General features: G+C 30.5%; 1 protein-coding gene and 1 long non-coding RNA gene across 2 annotated transcripts; both read left to right on the top strand.

Annotated features, from left to right (window-relative positions):
- The first annotated feature begins 6,496 nt into the window (after positions 1 to 6,496).
- On the top strand, positions 6,497 to 7,256 carry Arc2 (Activity-regulated cytoskeleton associated protein 2). The gene has a single exon (XM_065511759.1). The coding sequence runs from the start codon at positions 6,545 to 6,547 to the stop codon at positions 7,133 to 7,135; it is 591 nt and encodes a 196-aa protein (XP_065367831.1). The 5' UTR covers positions 6,497 to 6,544; the 3' UTR covers positions 7,136 to 7,256.
- Positions 7,257 to 11,760: 4,504 nt separating this feature from the next.
- On the top strand, positions 11,761 to 13,327 carry LOC135961836 (uncharacterized). The gene is made up of 2 exons (XR_010576617.1): positions 11,761 to 11,948; positions 13,082 to 13,327. It is a non-coding gene; the product is annotated as an uncharacterized LOC135961836 (long non-coding RNA).
- Positions 13,328 to 15,597: the final 2,270 nt, after the last annotated feature.

The raw sequence follows: 15,597 nt of genomic DNA, 5'->3' as shown, positions 1-15,597 counted from the left end.
AATAAAGTCGTCTTTACTTAAGAGTTGACTTTAGGTCTACCATAGACAAGATAAAATATACTTTTGACGTTAAAGTCGAATGTAAATATAAAACTAGCTGAAGCTGTTTTTAACTCATTTAACAGCATCAGCTGTGCTTCACCAAGTAAAAAAGTTCGACAAAAAGTCACAAATGTTTATGTTACAAGATATTGGCAGAGATTTTGCAATTATTGAACAGTTATCAATAAAATTAGAACCAAAATATCCTAATTATTATACTAATCTTATTTTTTCCATTTTTCCACCACAATTTGCTTTTTTCATTATATTTCGCTTTACTTTTATTGTTTACCTTTTTTGTTTTTTTTTTTTAATTTTCTGTCAGCTGTTCAGCGGTGCCACTTGTCTATATTTTTTTGTATATTGTATGAAAACATTTGCCACATTTGAGGTGGCACCCAGTTAAAGTCGGTTCAATTTAAAACACACTTTAATTTTTAATATAATTGCAAAATAATTAAAAGCAGGTTTTTATTTTAAAGTTGTTTCTAAAAAGAACCGACTTTAGTGTTTGACTATGACTTGCAATTCATTGCTGAATAATGGTAGATTTGTTGTTAAAAATCATTTTCCATTTTGATAACAGAGGGCGTTCTTATGATTACCATAGTGCGTACGGATTTTAAGTGGCCACTTCTTTATATAAATATTTCATTTCTCCTACAAAAAAAAAAAAAAAACGGTGAATAAATTGGAGTCACTTTTTTCTTTCCTGGGGTTTTCTAATAAAGTCAACGATTTATAAAATTTGGCACTGATTTTGAATTATACAAATATTTTTCAAGTTTAAAACATAATTACATTTGCATTCAAGTCAAATTCCAACAAAATATTCAAGTGCTTGAATTTTTGGTGATTAATGGCATTATAAAGATAGATTTTTGTAAGAATATTTAAATTTTTAGCCGAAAATTTTTATTATATGAGAAACTAACGATATTTTATGAAGAAATTTATTATTTTAGCTCTTGTCTCTTAGCTATTGCAAATTTTGATTATAAAATTAAAATTTATTCGCCTTTTATGTTAAAATTTTAACTTTCATTTAGATTTTACATTTTATAACTGCAATCATTTCCATTGTTTTTTTATATAAACAGTTTAAAAATAAATATATTTAAAAAAAAAAATGAAATTAGGACTTTGACCTCTAGCCATTAAGAAAAGGTTAATAACAGTGATACAAAAATAGATATCAAATATAGCTACATGCAAATGCTGTTCCCTTTAATAAAAAAAAGACAAATAATTTAGTAATATTACAAATATTAATTACATCGATTTCTTACATACAAAATAAAGAATTCTAATGGAAACTTCTACTACAATACTATAATTTATAATGCTTTTATACATAATTCTACTTCAATTACTTTTGTTTTCATAAAAAACTTTTGCTTAAATCAATTTATTACTTTGTTGGAGAGGGGCATGCCCCCTAAACCAAGGCGTATCTAATAAGGTGACGTCGAAAAGCCAGCTGACTATTTTTTGCTCGATATGTTTTTTCACTTCTATCTGTCAAAGTTTGTTTACATTTCGTTATTAATTTAAATTAACGTTTTTGTTTCTTTTAATAAAAAATATAAAATAGTAGAAAAGTGAATAATTGATAATATAAAAGTGAATGGAGTACTTATTGAAAGTAAATTTCACGTATTTATTTATTTTCACCCCTGTTTTTGATTTTTGCAGTCTGCTGTTGTTTAGCTGTTTGACAGTTAGCAAATAATTTTACAAAAACAAAGTACATGTTGTTTTTGGTAAAGTTGTATTTGTTGTAGAATTGGGTATACCTGTAAGTAAATTTGCCTTGCCCTAAACCAACAGTATGTGATCGCCTACAAATAATTTGTTTGTTCATTTTTGGAAATAAAACACGATAACGTCAGAAAAAAGTAGAATAATGAAAATTAAACTCATAAAAAAGACTTTGTTTTTCTAGCTGGCAGTATAAAAAAGTCGATACATCAAGTTTATGAATAATTCATTAATCGCTCCAAATTTTCACTCTCTCTGAGTCTCTGTATCTCCCTCTCATTTTTTATATATTATTACAGGCAGAGATGCCATGTTTAAATAATTAAATTGAATGAAGTTGTAATTAATATCAGTAACTTAATATTCTTTTATATAACCCTACTTTTATTATGGTCCATTAGAATACTGAATTTGTTATAAACAATGAAATTGCCTCTGTTTTATACATATTTTTAATCATTTTGTATTGGACAATTTAGATCCCAGATATACAGTGGTTGACAAAACAATGGAAACTTTTCCAAATATTTCATTAGTGGCCTAAAATCTGAAATAATTTTTTTAAAAATTTTAACAATTTTGTAGTATTTATATTTTATATTTGTATACTTTTATTAACTTAATTTAACAAAAAACAAAGGACATAATTAATTAAATTCTAAAAATGAGAAAACAAAATTAAAAAATTTCTGTATTACGGCATTGACAAAACAATGGAAACAGGTATTATTTTAACAAATGTGGTCTAAACTTTGCAATAACTCAATATTTTGTTGGGTAGCCCTTATTTTTTATAACTGCTACACATCGACGATGCATTGAACCAATTAAAGAGTCAATGGTCTCCTTTGAAATATTTTGCCATTCCCTTATAACCGCCTCCGATAAATCTTCCTTCCTGGTGTAATTTTGGGTCCTTATTTTACGATCTACAATTTCCCATTGATTTTCTAGATCTAGTGATTGGGCAGGCCACTTCAAAACACATACCTCGTTGGATTGTAACCACTCGGTTACAACCCTAGAAGTGTGTTTCGGGTCGTTGTCGTGTTAGAATCTCCAAACTAGGGGCATATTTTCCTCATCGTATGAATACATAACGTCGTTTAATATGGTTTTGTATCCTATACCTGTCATGGTATCTTTTATAATATGAATTGGGCCCATACCTTGCCCTGAAAAACATCCCCATACCATAATATTGCCACCGCCAAACATTACAGTCTTATTTGTGTACTTTGGATCTAATCTTTTTCCCTTTGGTCGTCTTACAAATGTTCTCCCATCACTGCCTCTTAAATTGTATTTGGATTCGTCGGAAAAGAGGACAGTATTCCATTTTTGTATCGACCAGTTTAAATGATCCCTGGCAAATTGTAGACGAGCAGAACGGTTCTTTTTAGAAATGAGTGGTTTTTTCACAGGACGATAGCAACCAAGACCAGCCTTATTTGCCCTGCGACTAACTGTTCGGGTACTTATTTCTAATTTTAGGCTATTAACAACCTCTCGAGGAGTTATTTTTGGGAATTTCTTGAACTATCTCGCTATTAAATTATCTTGTCTAGGAGTAGTCTTACAAGGTCTTCCACCTAAATGTTGAGTTTTAACAAAACCGGTCTCACGAGATGTCTTTATAATTTTTGAAACTGCTGATTTATATATTGAATATTTGTCACAGATACTTTTTTGTTTAAAATCGTTAATTAGTCTTAGTCTTCACAAATCTTAACTTTAGCCATTATCGTTAACTTTGAAAAAAAGCAATTATGCGAAAAAATTAGAAAAAGAAATTGTGAAAAATTAATAGAATTTAAAAATAAAATAACTGTAAACAGGATGCTTTTTACATCGTTAATTTTGTTCCCTTTTTTCAGAATATAATTAATTATGTTGTTTGTTTTTCAGTTAATTTATATAAATAAAACTATACAAGTAAAATACTAAAAAAAAAATTTATTTAAAAAAAATATTTTAAATTTTGAGCTACATATGGAATATTTGGAAAAGTTTCCATTGTTTTGTCAACCACTGTATGTGACAATACAATGGAGACTTTTTTTAGAAAACTTTTTTTCCGTAACTTCTGTTTTCAAAAACATCATCTTTTACCAAATTTGTACGTCATCAATTCGACAGCAATTTCAATTTGAATCTTAAAATTCAATTCGTCATAATTCAATAATTTTTGTAATTTTATGCAATTTTTGAAAAAACCTTTCGGATGAGTTCGGATGTTGATTCAGTGAACTGGCAGAATGCCGGTCGAAATGTCAATCGGAATTTTGCCGTTGCCAATGTCCAGCAATTGTTTGGAAAATACTTCTCCAGATTGATCGTTCTGCAGCTCGACACGCATGTTCACAGTTGCACGTTGGATTTTCCTTAATTTGCATATTCAATGAGTGATGAATGAGCAGTTCGACCGACGGCCTAACTCATCATTCCGGGACATTTCAAAAAATTTGGTCAATGTTGTAGATGGCGTATGAGAATAAAAAAAGAGGGAAATAAATCTGTAACTTCTAAACCCTTACGCCGATTTGAATGAAATTTCACATGCGCAAAGAGGAATTGTAGTCGAGTTTAAGTTTTGAATTTGGACCTCATAACCCCACCAGGAGCGGGACCAGGGGTTCAATTTTAAAAATGATCCTATTTCTTCGTTTGTGTTCCGATTTAAAAAAACTTACACATACAGAATCTTCTCGTCGAGCACTACATAAAACTACATAAGCTATTAATTATCTCTTACATCTTAGGAGATATTCGCATTTGAAAAATTTAATTTTCAACATTTTTACCCACCCTACTCCAGTTTTTTGGTGACCGCGATCCCAAATATTCACCGATTTTATACATTTTTCTTTTATAGGATTAATAATAGATCTATATATCAAATAAAGAAAGAAGTGTTTAAAAATCATGACTGAGTCCAAAGTTACATGCATTTGAATATAAACAAATTAAAAAAGGCGATTTTTCGCAATTTTTTTGGGAAAAAATACTTTCATTCTTTTTAAGTTATCTTAAAAATTTCTAAGAGGATGTATAATGAATTTGTACTTTTTGAAAAGCTAACTTTACGCCAAATATTTTAAATGAAAAAAAACATTTATAATTTTTTATACCGACGGGATCAGGTCCATTCAAAAAATGCCTATTTTTTATGTAAAATTCAACTTTAGGGCAAAAATTCTCAAATCGCATACTCGATATCAAAATATAGTTACCTATTTTAGATGGCCCAATAAGATCTTAATTCCTTTGTAATGGGTTCCGATAACCCCGCCCCTATTATGGATATTATAGCCAAAAAACGAAAAAATCACATTTTTGGGATTTTTCAAGATTTTTTTGGGAATTGCGGGATACTTGATAACAAATTTCAAAATTTGTTTTTATTTTTCTATTTTAAATAGAAAAATCTACATAACTGTGAAATTTCATTAAAAAATATGCATAAATCAAAATTTTATTTCAATTTGAAAAATTTGTATCTATGCAAAATTCAATAAAAAGCATTTTTTGTCATATTTTTCAAAAAAGTATTCCATGAATTTTTTAATTGTCAACTGTTATATACATTTTTGAAAAGTAGACAAAATCCTCTATCCATTGATATATAACATGTCTTCCTTATGCTTTTTACGTGTCAAATAAATTAGGGAAAACTTAACAACTCGCTGAGAATTTACCATTTAAACAAAATTTCCAAATCGATCCAGCCGTTCTCAATAGATGCACTAACCAACGAACGTCAATTGATTTTTATTTATATAGATTTTCAAAAATGATGTCGAATGTTCATGGAGTTTAGAGATTCCAGTAGGTCAATGATCCCAAACACAAATTTAGGGTTACGCCGAGTGGTTACAATCCAATGAGGTATGTGTTTTGTTGACAAAATATGAAGGACAAAATATTTTAAAGGAGACGATTGAATCCAACAAAAGAGCCACACAATTTTTGTAAATATTATATCTAAGCTTCCATTGTTTTGTCAATACCATAATAATGAATACGTTATTATTTGTTTTCTATTTTCAGAATTTAATTAATTATTATGTTCTTATTCTTTATTGTTAATATATGTAAATAAATTATTAACGAAATACTGAAAAAAAAACAAATTTCTTAAGTTTTTTTTTTGAATTTTGACAAAATGGTGAAATATTTGGAAAGTTGCCACAGTATTGTCAACCACTGTATATCACGACTTAGAAATTCGAATACATTTGAACAAAAAACCGTTTTCACCAAAAATTTTGTTTCGACAACATTTTTAATCTTTATCATATTATATTGACATTTAAGATTATTAATTTAATTCCCATTAAAACATTATTTTAAAATATGTCTTCAGTAACCCTGGCCATCATATATGCGCAAAAGCTAAGTAAATCTCTCTCTTTTCAAACAAAATTAAAGTAGCCAAAATGACCCTTTCGGTTTGGTTGGAGTTAAATAAAAGAGAACAATGGAAATCAATAGAGATGCAATAGAGAACATCCATAAAATAGTCTCCCCATTTCAGTTTTTCTCATTTGTTTTTTATTCAAATAATGACTCATTTAATCATACGTTTTAAGTGGTTTGAAAAATAAGCAGAAATAAATACTTATTTCACAACCAAAAGAAATAAAATATATGTTAAAAATCGTCTGCTGTTTTGCCATAGCTTTTAGTGTCTCTTTAACTTTGAAACGAAAACACACCAATCAACACACAGTCGGTCACAATGACGCAAATGTCCGATGAACAATTTCGTATATTTATCGAAACTATACGTGCACTAGCTCCGCAAGCCAGTGAAGCTGAAGAGAAGGAGAAAAAATCCAAAGGCAGTTTTGCCAACTGTCCCACAAGGTTTGCGGGTCAACGGGATAACGATGCCGTTGATGTGTTTGTAGATGCCGTCGAAACCTACAAGGAAGTGGAACAAATTTCCGATAAAGATGCTTTGAAAGGTATTTCTTTGTTGTTCAGCGGTTTGGCCTCCACCTGGTGGAAGGGTGTTCGTCGAGAGGCCAAGACTTGGGATGATGCTGTGCAATTACTGCGTGAACATTTCTCTCCCACCAAGCCATCGTATCAAATCTATTTGGAAATATTCGAACAGAAACAGGGTGATCGTGAGGCCATCGATACCTTTATATGTACAAAACGTGCCCTCTTGGCCAAATTACCAGAAGGTCGTCACGACGAAGAATGTGAATTGGACTTTATTTATGGTCTGTTACATCTGAAATATCGGCAACAGATACCTCGACATGAAATCAAATCATTTCGGGATTTATTGGAGAAGGGTCGCAATATGGAGAGACACTAGTTTTAAGTTTAGTTTAGCAGTAAGTTTTAGTTAGATAAAGTTTAAGTTAAGATTTACATATATTTATATTTTTTTAGATTAACTAAATAAAAAAGTATTGAAAAACAACATTCAAAACCAATTGATTGATCTTTAAATTTAAATAAATAATTGAATACATACGAACCTATAGAGAGCAACATTTAAAGAGGCCTTAATTTATTTTCTCTTAAACCTTTATATAAAGAGAATTAAATATTTCCATACATTATTTTAGATCCAATTTCCCCTGAGACGAATATAAATGCTTTAAAGCAGTAATGTTCACGCCATACAACAATTGTTTGAAAAATTTACACACATTTGTTACGCTCTTTTAAAAACTTTTGTTCATTCATCGTTTAGCTCTCGATGAAAACACATGCGACGGACTATCGTCATTTTTTTCAGACATTTACTAAGCATTGTTGTTGGTTGTTTTTGCACGAAGCATAGCAAACACAAGCGTTTCAATTGCAATTGAACACAAAATAACAAAGTCAAAAATAAATACAAAATTAAATAGAATTTAGGCCGTATAATGCATATTTTTTCTTTTCCTTAAAATTTAAATTACATTCATTAAATAAATTGGTTATATGTGACAAAAATTCTAAATCTAAACTTTCATTATTTTGTTCTTATTTTAAATGTTTGACATTATGTTTGCTGGGTAGCTCTCTCACCAATACATCTTCATTTTTATTTTTGAACATCACTGCTTTAAAGGCCCAACTATAATATGCATACACTAGCTTAAGTCAGCTTAAGCAAATGTGCGAATACATATAAAACGTATGTGACAAACTATAATGTACTTAAGAGAGTTTCGTCAAGTTTCGTCGAATTTTATTTGCTTAAGCAAAGTGCGAAGCTGGTCGCACATTCCGTACGGAATCAGCTGTTTATTTATTTTATACAAAGAAATAAATGAAAAGGATGAAGAAAATTTATATATTTTGATAAAATAATAAGAAATACGTATTTTTTTAATTGCAAGTTGCACATAAATGTTCAAATGGGGCTAAATAGTTTTGAATGCACGTAAGTACATTATAGCCACCTAAAAGTTTCTTTGAATTTCCTTAAGCATTTGACAGACTTTTCGTTCGGTTTTGACATTACCTTAAGCTAGCTTATGCATATTATAGTTGGGCCTTAACAAATAACACAGAGCAAGACGATACAAAAAAGCATATACGAACACCACTACGTGATAAAAGACCAAACAAAAAAAGACCCGTGTCTCCCAGTTTTGCCCAAAGTCATGCACTTTTCTATGGGTCCCCAAAGATTTGAGGACTCGGTGTTATTTTTGCAAAAAAGTGATCATTTTCTCAGGCTCATATCATGCAAACAGTTCGGAATTTCGATTTACTCTCTGATGCAAAGTTGTAGCCCTTGTCATAAAGAACAAAAACAGGTTTTCTTAATGTTATACTCTTCATCACTAGTGATAAGTTTGTCATTTCATTTGTAATTTCTACATTTGGGACCTCATAAAATATATATAAGTGCTGAATCACACATAAATTCAAGACTTTGCTCAAGTAAACCTGACAAATGTGAACCAGCACTAATGAGTGACAATACAATGGGAAATTTGACTTGAAAACTTATGGGGGATTTCATGTCAAGTGAACCAAATTTTGAAATCGATGTCTTCCAATCGGGATTGCACCAAGGTTAGTTCTATTGGATAGTAATTCAGACACAATTTTTCAACAAGTGTAGAAAGGAAAATGTGTCCCACATAGTTTTGATAGTTATTAAAAAAAAAATTAAAAAAATGTTTAAATTTTTTTTCCGAATTCAAAAACTTTTTTCCAATTTTTTTTTTTTGCTCAAACGAAAGCTTAGATATTTTCCTTGAAGACATTTTTGATTGCTTAGTGGAATGCGAGTGGGATATCTATCAAAAAAAATATTTTGTAACTCAAGACATACAATTTTTGACTTTTTTGCAAACTGAGTTAGGTCTTTGTCAGCAAAGTTTCCGCTCTATGCACCAAACCGTAAAGAAAATATACATACAGCGGAAACTCTCCTGTCAAAGACCCAACTCAGTTGTCAAAAACCTAAGTGCTGAGAATGTATTAACTATGTGAAATATGGAAATTCATTCCAACAACTTTGCAGATACTTTAAAATGTACCTAAGATCTCAATAAACAACATTCTAGAACATATGAACTTCCTAGGAATGATTCTTAATACCGTTTAGGTAGGTCAATATAAGTTAGTAAGAAAAAACTAAAGGAGTTAAGTGTTGTGGGCCATAAACTATTAAATTATTATAAACTAAAGCATACTTTTAGGCAGCTTTAAGAAAATGTATTTAGAATTTTTTTAATAGTAGAACATTATTACATGATAGGGATACCTTGTGAATCGACCAATTAATTCCTTATAACGAAACTTCATACTTATAAGTGGAGATGGAGTTAGGGGTAGGGTATGTCATAAACCCAAGATAATATCAAGTTTTTTTTTTTCAAAATACTTGATTTAGTTCCACATACAAACATACTTATAATGCTATATAAAATACCAGTAAATATAAAATGTTTCTACAGTTGTTGCAAAAATGTCGAATCGCTCTAATCAATTGACTGAAATTAATTCAATAAGTGATCTTTCAAAAAATCAAAACATTTCATCTGTTTCAGCGGAGAGAGAAATTACAAAACTTCATGAAATTCAGGCTGAAATTAAAGGCGTTGCCAGTGCTAAATATACAAATATGAGCAAGGAGAGACATAATTTGTCTCTCAAAATCGCAAAAAAATTCGAAATAAATTTTTTTTAAAGCTGCCTAAAAGTATGCTTTAGTTTACAATAATTTAATAGTTTATGGCCGAAAACACTCAATTTCTTTAGTTTTTATACCTTTCATCTTCGTGAGAAGTGTATATATAAGTTTGTCATTCCGTTGGTAATTTCTACATTTTTCATTTCCGACCCTAAAGTATATATATTCTGGATCCTTATAGATAGCGGAGTCGATTAAGCCATGTCCGTCTGTCTGTTGAAATAAATTTTCTGAAGACCCCAGATATCTTCGGGATCCAAATCTTCAATAATTCTGTCAGACATGCTTTTGAGAAGTTTGCTATTTAAAATCAGCAAAATCGGTCCATAAATAACGGAGATATGAGCAAAAAACCGGGACAACCTCGATTTTTGACCTATTTTTTATCTATATCTGGATTACTAAGTCATTAATATAGACAATATGGATTTCTAATGATAGATATTTCAAAGTCCATTGCAACGATGTAGATAAGGTGTAGGTAAGTTGGACCTACAATGGGTCAAAATCGGGAAAAATATTTTTTAACCCGAATTTTTTTTTCATCAAAAGTTGTTTATTGAGATCTTAGGTACATTTTTTAGTTGATCATTTCATTGAATTTTGAACGGTTTGCTACCCATGGACCTGAACAGGGGAAAAAATGTAAAAAAATCGAATTTGTTCTGGCAATGCTGTTAATAACAAAGTAACATTATTCTTAACCTATCGTTAGCTGAAATGCAAAACCATAGAGAATTATACATAGAGACGAGACAATACGATTTGTCAAACCAAAATACAAAAAATCATGTCTCATACAACAACAATATATGTATATTGAATAGCATGTATTTTGTTGTAGCAAGAGTTAGGTTTTTGACAATGACGTCTCTACTCGATGTTAACCTATTTGCAAAACCATGAAAAAACTAATACATACAATTATTTTAGTGCTAAGTACTTTTAATTTTATTAATGACAATTTTTTCAGAATGCTGTGATCAAAAATCGTAACAAAAAAGTACCGAAATTGAAAAAACAGTTTTAAATTTAAATTGTTTAAAAATTGTAGTTAAGTACTTTTGCATTTCAACTAACAATGTGCTTCAGATAAGAAAACAATGTTTTATACTTTTTATACTTCTAGTATACAGGGAATTTCCCCGTTTTTATATTTTTGTGCTTTAAGTAAACATAAATACAATTCAGTAAATCCAAGTACCAGACATATTTTCTGCTCATGCTATTGGAAATCGTAAAATGAAGGAATTCTCCATTCTTTTACACGTTTATTTTATTTATTTTTTTTTCTTTTTGAAGAACGGCGAAAAACAAACTACGAGCGGCGAAAACTATGTATATGGGGCATTTCATGTCAAGTGAACCAACTTTTGAAATCGATGTCTTCCGATCGGGATGAAATTTGCACCAAGGCTAGTTCTATTGAATAGTAACTCAGATACAATTTTTCAACGGTCGAGAACTCTCCGAGTTAGAGGGGTCAAAGTTTGACATTTTGGTCAAGCAGGTGTTTTTTCTTATCCATGTAACTTATTACCTATTGCTCTTAGCAAAATGTGTCCCAAATAGTTTAGATAGCTCTTCCATATTACTATTCAATGGAACTAACCTTGGTGCAAATTTCATCCCGATCGGAAGACATCGATTTCAAAAGTTGGTTGGTTCACTTGACATGAAATGCCCCATATGTAAACAAAAACTAGATAACATTTGTATTTCAAATTTAGGGAAATACCTATCTTTTGCTAAATATTGGCTATAAAATAGCTGGACACAGATTATTTGCTAACAGTTGTAACACAATGTCTGACCACTCTAAACAATTAGCTGAATTAAAACAAATTCGCGATCTTGCGAAAAAGCAAGACGTTTCCGCATATTCGGCGGATGCAGATACAACAGATTTGGATGAGATTGAAGGTTCTATTGCCGGCATGGGAAGTTTTAAATATAAACGTCTCAGACGCCAGAAATTTAATCTGTGAGTTGGATAATAAATACAGTGTAATTTCATAACATATCGAATAGTTTTATGAAATATTTACAAGCTACATAATTAAGAAAAAAAAATTGTTAAGTGAAAGTGGAAAAAAAATATTCAGAAATATTGAAAAGTGTGAAAAACTCTTTATGAAACAAAGTAAATAAAAACATTTAACAAAAGTTAACACGGGAAGTTTGTGCAGAAAATATGAATAAAAAATATAAATTTCCTAGAAAAGACAATAAAATTTTATTGCAATTGAAAAAATTCATAAAAGTTTGAAAAAAATACTAAATATTTCGAATTTAATTGAAGTTATACACAGATTACAGAGATATGAATCATGTAGTTTCAGTAATATGGCAATAGAAAATCAACAAAAGAAAATGTGAACATTAAGGTGGATCCTCAATGTATGGAAAAATTTAAAACTCATCTGTTTCAAAAACGAAGGGCAGTTTTGTGTGACAAAAATTTGAGTTTGCGATTTTCGGTAAAAACTAATTTGTTGGCCATATTTTGGCGAATGATACCAGAATATTAAAGGCCAGATAATTTGAAATATACTCTGAAAAAGTTATTGCTAAAAGTGGACAACTTTAACCCTTAAATCGTGAAGGTCAAATGTAAAATTTTGTAATATTTGTAATTTCTAAATGAATGATAGTGAAATGTTATATATTTTTGTGCCGATTTTAATGAAAGTTGCGAAAAATATACCCTAAGTTCTTAAATTTATAATAACAGTGCAAAAATAAAAATTAACCCTTAAGGGGACTTTGGGTCCAAATGACTCAATTTTTAAAAATCACGAAAAACACAATCAAATTTAGGGTCATTTTGAGCCCTAGTGTTTACAAATATGATTCATATATCCGCTATTTTTGGTCGCTATATAAATGACTCAGATAGATACAAAAAACCAAGACTACCTCAATTTTGTATATATTTGGACTAGCTAATGATAGACATTTTAAATACCTTTTCAGCAACGTTTAGAACGTCATAGAAATTCGGCGCGACAATCGAGAAAACAATTTCTTTTTTCACCAAAATTTTTTTCTATTAAATTTATTTTTGCTATAAATCTTAATATTATCTAACAAATAAATTATATTCTATATTTATAGGACCATAACAACAAGAGAAAAGCGCAACTAGGATCAACATTTCTATGGAATCTAAAACACATTATAAGGCTATAAGGTTGGGGAAGCCAAGTACCAATAAACCTCCCCGATTTACCTCGCATTGAACTGCTCTACTATATTAATTATACATTGCATTTAATAGCATTTGATTTACAAAAAACAAAACCTGAAAAGACTTAACATCTAAATAAATAAATTGCAGCAACAGCGAGCGATAATCATAAACTTATTTGTGTTTTCTTTATTCTTTTTATTTTAGTATCAGTCGAAACAATTCTTATCTTTAACAAGTAAGGGAGCAATATTCGGCTGTGCCGAATCTTATATACCCTTCACAAATGCAGTAATGAAAAGCAATTTTTTTTTTTGACTTTAAGATTAAATGGCAAACTATTAAAGTTATATGCCAGGATATTCCACAGTTTTCCTGTCTCGACTTATACCTTCGTATAAGAAGCAGGTACTATGAAATTTTGATTTCGAGTTTTTAGTATAATGGTGCTCCACCAGGTTATTCTTCACTAATGATTTTTTTATGGTCCTCTACCAGATTTTCATCAAAAATTAGTTTTATGTGGTGCTCCACCAGAGTTTCTTCAATTGAGTTTTAATGGTTCTCCTCCAATGAGTTTTGAATGGTCCTCCACCAGGTCTCTCTTCACAAAATATGTATATCAACTGTGTCTTCTCATAACCTCAAATCAAGGTTATAACAAAACGAACACATGTGGATTAAAATAAACGACTCAAAACTGTAAAAACAGTTATGCGACGCATATGATCAATACCAATGCGAGGTGAGACGCAGAACTCTCGAAAGCCAAACAACAAAAAATCGGCCTGACCGTCCTTAAGAGATAATGACGATGACGCGCGAGTTGTTCCTCAACCACAAAGTATACGGAGGTGTCAAATTTGACAGTTCAAAAACACTAAAATCAGCTTTTTTTGAAATTGTTTCGATAGAAAGAGAAAACAAATTTGCGATTTAATACAGATAGTGCGTTAAAACAAACAACTATATAAATAAGCACAAAACCAAACCAGTTGAAATTGTTTCGAGCGAAAGAGACAAATATATTTTTTTTGCCGTGTCGCCTCTGTATACTTTGTGCCTCAACTCAGATCTGTTTCACCAAGGCAAAGTAAATTAATAAAGTAGCGACAGTACTACAACAAATACAACATTTACAAAAACCACAAGCAATTTTGTTTTTGGTTTAAGGTCTGAGCTGTCAAAGTTGCCTGTTGTTGTTTTTGCTTTTGGGCTTGTTGTATTTTTCGCCACAACAACCACAAGTGAATTGACAGACTAGACCAAAGTAAAAAAAATAGTCAGCTGTTCTACTGAGTCTACTTTATTAATTTACTTTGCACCAAGGTATATTAATTATAAGGTAGTGTCATCGGCGAATTCAGAATACCGAGCGAATTGGTTATATTTTTTATACCCTTCAGCTTCGTGAGAAGGGTATATATAAGTTTGTCATTCCGTTTGTAATTTCTACATTTTTCATTTCCGACCCTATAAAGTATATATATTCTGGATCCTTATAGATAGCGGAGTCGATTAAGCCATGTCCGTCTGTCTGTCTGTCTGTCTGTCTGTCTGTCTGTCTGTCTGTCTGTCTGTCTGTCTGTCTGTCTGTCTGTCTGTCTGTCTGTCTGTCTGTCTGTCTGTCTGTCTGTCTGTCTGTCTGTCTGTCTGTCTGTCTGTCTGTCTGTCTGTCTGTCTGTCTGTCTGTCTGTCTGTCTGTCTGTCCGTCTGTCTGTCTGTCTGTCTGTCTGTCTGTTGAAATCAGTTTTCTGAAGACCCCAGATATCTTCGGGATCCAAATCTTCAATAATTCTGTCAGACATGCTTTCGAGAATTTTGCTATTTAAAATCAGCAAAATCGGTCCACAAATGGCTGAGATATGAGGAAAAAACCAAGACAACCTCGATTTTTGACCAATTTTTGACCTATATCTGGATTACTAAGACATTAATATAGACAATATGGATATCTAATGATAGATATTTCAAAGACATTTGCAACGACGTATATAAGACCATATTAAGTTGGACCTACAATGGGTCAAAATCGGGAAAAAAAATTTTAACCCGAATTTTTTTTTTTCAAAAAAAAAATTTTTAAAAACCAAAAAAAATTTTTAAAATTTAAAAAAAAAAAATTTTAATTTAAAAAAAAAAATTTAAATTTAAAAAAAAAAATTTAAAATAAATTTTTTTCCAAAAAATGAAAAAAAAAACTAAAAAAAAATTAAATTTTGTTTACCTAAAAATATTTAAAATTTTGAAGTATAATTTGGTGAAGGGTATATAAGATTCGGCACAGCCGAATATAGCACTCTTACTTGTTTTATATGTAGTTTGACATTGAGCCTGCATTTGAAGGCGAATTGGCTGTCAGGTAAAAATGGCAAAAACTGCTCACAAATAAATCAAGTGATTGTGCAATTAAGCTTGAAGCACACAATACACCAGCATGCTG

This window comes from Calliphora vicina, chromosome 5 (genome assembly GCF_958450345.1).
Source record: "Calliphora vicina chromosome 5, idCalVici1.1, whole genome shotgun sequence".
Lineage (NCBI taxonomy): Eukaryota > Metazoa > Arthropoda > Insecta > Diptera > Calliphoridae > Calliphora > Calliphora vicina.
The sequence above is the reverse complement of the archived record's forward strand: the minus strand, read 5'-3'. Positions and strand labels throughout refer to the sequence as shown.

What these genes read in the sequence shown, in the direction of transcription:
- Arc2 (XM_065511759.1), top strand. Translation starts at nt 6,545, where the DNA reads ATGACGCAAATGTCCGATGAACAATTTCGTATATTTATCGAAACTATA.